Source organism: Nestor notabilis, unplaced genomic scaffold (assembly GCF_000696875.1).
Source record: "Nestor notabilis isolate BGI_N333 unplaced genomic scaffold, ASM69687v1 scaffold17654, whole genome shotgun sequence".
In the NCBI taxonomy this organism is placed as follows: Eukaryota; Metazoa; Chordata; class Aves; order Psittaciformes; family Psittacidae; genus Nestor; species Nestor notabilis.
In genome coordinates this window covers 32,731-39,882 of record NW_009926199.1, presented here as the reverse complement: position 1 = coordinate 39,882, position 7,152 = coordinate 32,731, and the positions used below count along the sequence as shown (strand labels likewise).

The 7,152-nt window shown below is 40.0% G+C and overlaps 2 protein-coding genes across 2 annotated transcripts in view; one reads left to right on the top strand and one right to left on the bottom strand.

Annotated features, from left to right (window-relative positions):
• Positions 1-703: 703 nt before the first annotated feature.
• Positions 704-2,803, bottom strand: P2RY12 (purinergic receptor P2Y, G-protein coupled, 12). Its single transcript, XM_010013429.1, has 2 exons — positions 2,757-2,803; positions 704-1,748 (listed from the first exon to the last, which is right to left on the bottom strand). The coding sequence occupies exons 1-2, from the start codon at positions 2,801-2,803 to the stop codon at positions 704-706; spliced, it is 1,092 nt and encodes a 363-aa protein (XP_010011731.1).
• Position 2,804: 1 nt separating this feature from the next.
• MED12L (mediator complex subunit 12-like) overlaps positions 2,805-7,152 on the top strand; it is a gene marked incomplete at its 3' end in the record, with an annotated part of 36,760 nt that continues 32,412 nt past the window's right edge. The window contains exons 1-4 of the mRNA XM_010013428.1: positions 2,805-2,948; positions 4,473-4,620; positions 5,226-5,344; positions 6,534-6,677. Of these exons, the coding sequence (XP_010011730.1) occupies positions 2,805-2,948; positions 4,473-4,620; positions 5,226-5,344; positions 6,534-6,677 (555 nt within the window). The remainder of the gene's footprint in view (positions 2,949-4,472; positions 4,621-5,225; positions 5,345-6,533; positions 6,678-7,152) is intronic.

The window sequence follows — 7,152 nt, the reverse complement described above, 5'->3', positions numbered from 1 at the left end:
TATATAATATATATATTAACACTATATTATAGTATAATATAGTGTTCTCCATAAAAGTGTACATTTTTATTTATTTAGATGAAATATTTATTTAGGTGAAGTATTTGCAGATTTAACTCACATCAAGATAAGCCTGATTATGAAATAATTTCCTGTGACATACAACTATTAATTATTGGTCAATGAATTAAGAATTGCAAGAATATAATGAGAGAAGCAAAATGTTATTCTGTTACCCAAAATCTGCACAGATTATTAACTTATTTACCTATGTCCTATATTTCTGTTTGCCAGTTGCATACAAGGTGACAAGTCGCTATATTTAAGAATCACATTTACTGTGTATTTTATTTGCATTTCCCAGATCTTGTGTTGTCACGGACAACTCTTTCTGCAAAATCTTTGCAGTTCATAATCTCATCTGTAATATTTCATGACTCTGTTTTAATTTTTTCCTTACACCTCCAACTACAAGTTCAGACTTCCTCTCAGCAATTCTTACAAGTATGGAAGTTGCGACTGGGTGGTTGAAGCTTTCTAGTGTCACAACTTTTGCAACCAGGGATGTTGGTTCCAGGGTGTTTGTGCTTCATTTGTAGGACAGTTTCTAAAGAAGTCAGTGAAATTCTAGATACTCTTTGCAGGAGTAGTTCTGCTTCTACCTACCAGTAAACATACGTGGCCAAGAGGGAGTACGGTAACTCTAGAGTGGTGTCTCGTCTGTGTCATCTCCTTCGTTCTGCTCCTTCATCTGTGCTCTGAGTTCTGATGATGCTGTGTGCTTGCACAGCATGTCGAGCAAGGACTTTCTAAATGATTTGCAAAGGAAGAAGTATATGAATGGGTCTAGGCAAGCATTTAGAGATGTCAGCCAGAGCGTGCTCTCTTTCAAGAAAAACAAGGTGTTCTGAGCAGAGCATTCAAAAACATCTCTTGTTTGGCTCAATGTGTAGGGGATTCTAGTAAAGTGAAACGGCACAAAGCAAATAAAGAACACTGTGATAATGATGAAAACTTTCAGATTTACAGTCTTTTTGGACGCTTTTCCTGTGGATCGTGTCCTTTTGTAGGATTTATACAGTTCTTTACTTATGAGTATGTAGCATACAACTATGACTGCTAAATTAATCCAGAAGATAAGTTGACAAATGTAGTTTACAATTTCATGCCAGACTAAGCCAAACTCAGATTTCAAGAGAGCACACTTTTTTACATTCTTAGGTGTTTGCTTCTTGTTTGTTAGAATCATGTTGGGTAATGAAAGAGCAAACATTGATATCCAAATTGCTGTGGAAAGGATCTTGGCCCCTAAGATGCTCCTTGGTGTTGACGTTCTGAACGGCGAAGCAGCTTTCTGGTAGCGATCAATAGTTATCAGACCAAGAAACAAAATGCTAATGTACATGGTAAAGTAAAATACAACTTGGGTGACCTGGCACACAAATCCTCTCAGTACCCATGATACCAACTTTGCATCGCTAAGGATTTTAAATGGAAAAGTCAAGATCATAAGGAAGTCAGAAATGACAGTGTTCTTGAGGAAGATGATGAAATTGGATTTACTGGATATTTTAAAAAAGACCCACATTGCCAGGCCATTCATTGTGATACCCACCAGGAACAGAACTGTATAAAGCAAAGGAAAAATTACTTGACTGATTCTGTTATCGCTGGTGCAGTTGCTGTTGTTTCTAGGGTAGCTGAAGTTGGTTGTGACTTTCATTTGCACTTTGTCTTTCCCCTCTTTCCTGTAAAAACAAAAAGAAAAATGAATTTTTGAGTTATATCAGAAGACTTGAACCTTTTTATTCTAGTTTTAGTTTTTGTGTTATGAACATTTTGTTGGGGATTTTGACTGCTGTAAATTGTGTTTTATTTTAATGAGATTATCAGGTTTCTACAAGAGAAGAGCACTAGGTGTAGCCATGTTTGTAAGGTGGTCTGGTTTGATCTTCTGTGACTGAAATGCTAAGGTGACCTTCCATCCTGGCCTCGTGAGCTTCCCACACAGCTTTCCTGAGTCTTGCTGCAGGGGTGGGCAAGGGCCTGGCATGGTGGTGCAGCCACTGTCTGCTGCCTGTCTCCTGGTGTGCGTAGGTGACAGCACAGCTCTTTCTGGGTGCAGTGCAGACCTGGGGGCCCTGCCATGGATGTCCCGGCCCTCATGGCCCTGGTGCTTGCATTACAGCTGGTGAGGAGCTGGCAAGGGCCATGGTATGTGTCTACTCCCAGGGAGAAATATCCCTTCCTGCATCTTCCTCCGTGTGGTACGGGGTAGCATTTAAACTCACTTTGACTGCGTATTTAGCAGTGCTGGGCTGAAGTAAAAGGAGTCGAATGCCCCTTTTATTATATTTCTGCATGGCTGGCCTCTGTTTCTCCCAGTGGTGTTATTTCAGCCTTTCTTTTGGTTGTCTTTGAAGTAAATCTCTGCCTTCCCCTTCTTCCCCCTGCTCAGACCCTGGGAATAGCTGGTGGGCTGCTGCCATTTCACTTGGGTGCTCAAAGGATGGATGTGGCACCCCACAGAGTCACTTTTTGTTGCTTTCAAGGGCAAGAAAGTGAAAGAGGAGTACCTGTTCTTCAACCCTACGTATTGGCGCTTGGACAGCTAATGGTACCTGTTACTTTAGAGATTATGCACTTGCCAGCAAAATCTGAAGTTATTTGTAGCCTTATTTATGTGGGTATTCATGCATACCTTTACTTCTAGTTTAGCAGTTTATCCTGTTGTTTTCCTAAATCACTTGCTTTACCAGGGCTGTGTTGCAAGTGAATTTGAAACTTCATTGATATGAGTCATCATGCAGGAGCTGCAGCATCCCATGCTCTTCAGCGAGCACCTGTGTGAAGCCACTGCTGAGACCCTGCACAGTGATGTGCCCGTCCGAGCCCACCCTTACCACAAACCCGAGTACATCAGCCGGCCTATCACACACAGCTACTGTGTGCTGGGCATCCACAGCACCGGTACCAGTGGCTGGGCTGAAAACTGGTGCTCTTAGTCCAAAAAACTTGGTCAGATCAGGTCTGATCCAAACTGGTTGCCTGGGAAGGCGAGGCAGGGATGTTGAACCAGTAAGGCCTGTGTTTCAAAAGGGGCAACTTTCAGATGTGTAGATGCACATAAAATTGCTCTATTTCTCTATGATCTCTGCCTTTGTGAAAATAAGGCACTCGGGGAAGCTGATGCTTTGTCAGGTGATGCCCAGATATACCCGACGTAATCCTTACAGAGCTGCAAAGTTTTATTTCTGTCTATAAGATAGAAATCAATTGGCTTATGCTTTGAAGCTGGCAACAGATTCAGCTGCCAAGTCTAATCCTAATAAAATAAGTATTTCCTAAGCATGCAAAACCAGACACCTGCCTCCCACCCCAAAATCAAAGAGAAGGTTACCGTAGTGTGCTGCGGAGGAGCGATGAAACACTTGGGTGTTTCTGTGATGGGAAGCTAGTGTTGCTGACAGAAAGTTGTTCGCAGTTCCTCTATCTCTTCCCCCTGTGAGCAGGCAGAAGTGTTCATGTGTCCATTCCTTATAGAAAGGGGAGGCTAGAGGAGCCACTGTGCATCCCAGCTCTGAGACTTAGACCTTCCTCTGGCTGTGAACTAACTTCTTAGCCAGAGACAGCTGCAAATTCCAGGTGACGTTCTTGATGCTTCTGCTTTTGTTTCCTCTAGGAGAGAAACAGAATTTTAAAAAAGAATTGGCTGTTGACTTCCTGCTTTTGATCTGCTAAGGGAGTCACTATTTTTAAGAGAGCCTGTATGTTGTAAGACTCTGCAATTTTTCTGAGTGTAGAGTTGCGCTCCCATCTGCTCCATTTTGCCTTGTGATTCTTTAGTATTGTACACAGCTTTATTTCTTACAAAAATTTTTAAGTAGTTGAAAGAAGTATTGATTGCTTAGTTTGGATAACTAAATGCCTGTATCTTGGATGACTTGCAGAGTAGTGCTCTGAGTTTCTAAGTTATATGCAGTGTGTCAACATTATATGACACATTTTACTAAAAGACTAAATATGACTAGTTGCAATTTAAATAAACTATCCATATTTTTATTTCTTTGAGATGCGTAAACGAGAATTTTCGGAGTTGGGCTGCAGCCTTTTTCAAGGGACTAGTACATAATAAGAGAAATGTCACACATTTTCTAGGCATCTGTCTTCTATTTACTAATCTGCTACTGAATATCAATCCAGGGACAGTTAAGAGGGTCACCGTATGCAGCTTCTGACTCTATCCTTACAGGTGCAAAGATAATTCATAATGTCAAATCACATTTTTCCCCCTCTCTGTTTTTCACCTACTCTTTAGTCATTTCACTTGTCAGTGTTTCTTCCACAGGAGATGCTTTTTTGCCAAAAAGTCAGTTATTGTTTGTCACAGCCTGGGCTGCTCCGGCTAGGTTTGTACAGGAGGTGACAGAAAAAAGAGATGATTCTATGTCACTCATATCTGGTCTTTTCAGGATGAATCTTCAAGTCATGAGTGTAACCAGCGCATGATTCTCCTTTATGGCGTTGGTAAGGAGCGTGACGAAGCGAGGCATCAGCTGAAGAAGATTACCAAAGACATCCTCAAAATTCTGAATAAGAAGAGTACTACTGAAATGGGTGGTAAATGCTTTAATACTGCTATGTGGTAGCCTGTAGTGAAGATTGTGGGATCTGTAAAGTGCTCAGCAAGTTGTCTGGAGCTATGCATGTTGGTCATGTAATTTAGCTTTCATCCCCTTCATGGTCGTGGGGTGCAGTACTGACCAGGGTCCTGTAGCACAAGGTGCAATCTGTGTGTAGGACAAGGTGCAATTATGTGTGGCTGCACCAGGATGGCAAAGGGCTGCTGTGGCTAGAAATCCCTATTTTCCATTATAGCAACTTGGCTGTGAATGCTTGTGTTAGGCTAAGGCCTGAAATAGGAGATACTGGCCAGTAGGAATGCGTATTCCTTACCATCCTGGTAAAACTGTGTGACTGCTTTTCAGTTTTTCTTGTGTGTTGCCTTTTTGCATTGGAGTAACCTCAAAGTAGCTTTGATATTGTTACATGCTGTGGCCTATATTTGTCCCAAGTATGATGGGAAACTGAGGCAAGTAAGGGTTTATGTAGTCCTGAGTAACGCTTTGGAAGATTTTTATTGTCTTTTAAATCAGTGATAATGCAAAAAGCTACTAGGGATCCATTAAATATAAAATGACCAAAGTAATTTTGTGTCTGTTAAGTTGGGGATGAAGGGCAGAAAGCCAGGAAGACCAAACAAGAAGCATTTCCAACCCTAGAGACCATGTTCACAAAACTACAGCAGCTGTCCTATTTTGATCAGCATCAGGTGACATCTCAGGTACTGACTATATAAAATCGTAAGCCTTTTACATTCTGCTATAGAGATATCTGCTATAGAGAGGCAAAGCTAGGCTTTCAGAAGTGTTTTGTATATACCAAGAATTTTCAGTGCACTGCTTCTTCAAAGGCAAGAGGAAAAATGCTGCCTTGGCATTCTGAAATCCCTTCTTCAGTAGATATTTGGGGGATTGGTTTGTCTGTTGGCGGGGTGGGAGGGTGGCTGGTTTGTTTGCAAGAAGCTTTCTGGATTATTATGGATTTTATGATTTTTTTAAATCAAAAATTTACAACAAATTTTACATAAATTTCCATTAACAGCATTGTTTAGGGATTGCTGCTAAATTAGATACTCGTTACCCAATCTCTTGCATGTGTGTAAGGTTACATTACTGTATAGATGGTTAGGAAGGGCAGCAAACTTTTCTGCGTTTTTGTGCAACAAGCTATGTTTCTTAGAGAAGCTGGTGGATAATATGGTGTGTTCTTTTCTGGATGTTAGAATTATTAATTAGAATTTACTGTTAAAAAGTTGTATCAGTGGCTGACTGGAGAACATAAATAATTTGTTTTAAATTACAAGCACTAGTTTTCCTGGTTTATATTAGGACCCGTAAGTGGGCAAATGTATCAGCATAGGATTTCATTGCTTTGTCAGGTGTTACTATGTTTAAGTATAGTTTAACTTAACATTAAAAGTTAAGGCTAGCATTAGAAACAGAGTAAAAGACATACGCTTTTGATACTTAATTTATAAGGCAGCTTTGGCTGTGGTCTTTGGAATTAATTTACTACATATTTTGTTTGCAGGATAATGTGTTATTAATTGTCTGGAAAACATCAAAAAAAATCACAATGCAGTAAGATGAAAAGAAAAATTATTTTACCTCTTCTTTAAAGCAAAATGCCCCACAGAATAGAAATCAGTACTGTAGATGTTAAGAAAGTTTGACTGCCAGCTGTAAAGCAGCAGAACAGCATTTTTTGTGTCGTCAGTTTTGAAAATAAAACAGCATTATAACTGACTTGCTGGACACTGGAGTAATAGATATACTCAGGCATGATTTGTTAGTGCTGTTATCTGCAAAAGGTTACTTGCTATTACCACTTACACAATAGGACTTTAGGAGCACTAGTGTGTCTGAGAAGCCCTCAGTCACTGTATGGCTTTTCAACATTCATTTTCGCAGATCTCCAGTAACGTTCTTGAACAGATAACCAGTTTTGCCTCAGGAACATCGTATCATCTTCCCTTGGCTCACCACATACAGCTCATCTTTGATCTCATGGAGCCAGCACTGAATATCAATGGACTTATAGACTTTGCAATACAGGTAATCAGAGTTCATTTTTGGCAGGGGTTTTGTCAGGATAAAGCTGTGTTATGTTTTCTGTAAAACCATAAGAAAACCAAGCTGGACTGCAAATTCTGATTTGCTGCCATGCACTTTGATCTTTTTCAGTTTCCTGACCTCTGAAACAGAATGCCAGATACTTCCCCTTCTATCTTACTTTGACCATTATAAAGAATCAGTATTTTATTTTTAAATCTTTCAAAATTAATACAATTCTGGAGTATTTTAGGATGGGCTTCAGTACAGACTGAACCATCATATCATCAGTAAAGCATCTGGGTGCTGGAAATGCCATGTGTTTCTAAAGAGCAGTTCTGGGGGGTATTTTGTATACTTTAACAGCTTATTTTGCTCCCTCTTTCTCTTGTTCAGTAGTAAGTCAGGAATATCATTTTTGTTTGTCGTATAGTTTTTCCTTAATGTGGTTTGTTTTTTTTTTTTTTTTGGGGGGGGG

Coding starts and splice junctions, on each gene's coding strand:
- P2RY12 (XM_010013429.1), bottom strand. CDS start 2,803: ATGACTCATATCAATGAAGTTTCAAATTCACTTGCAACACAGCCCTG. Junction 1,749..2,756: donor TCACTTGCAACACAGCCCTG/GTAAAGCAAGTG, acceptor TTGTTTTTACAG/GAAAGAGGGGAAAGACAAAG.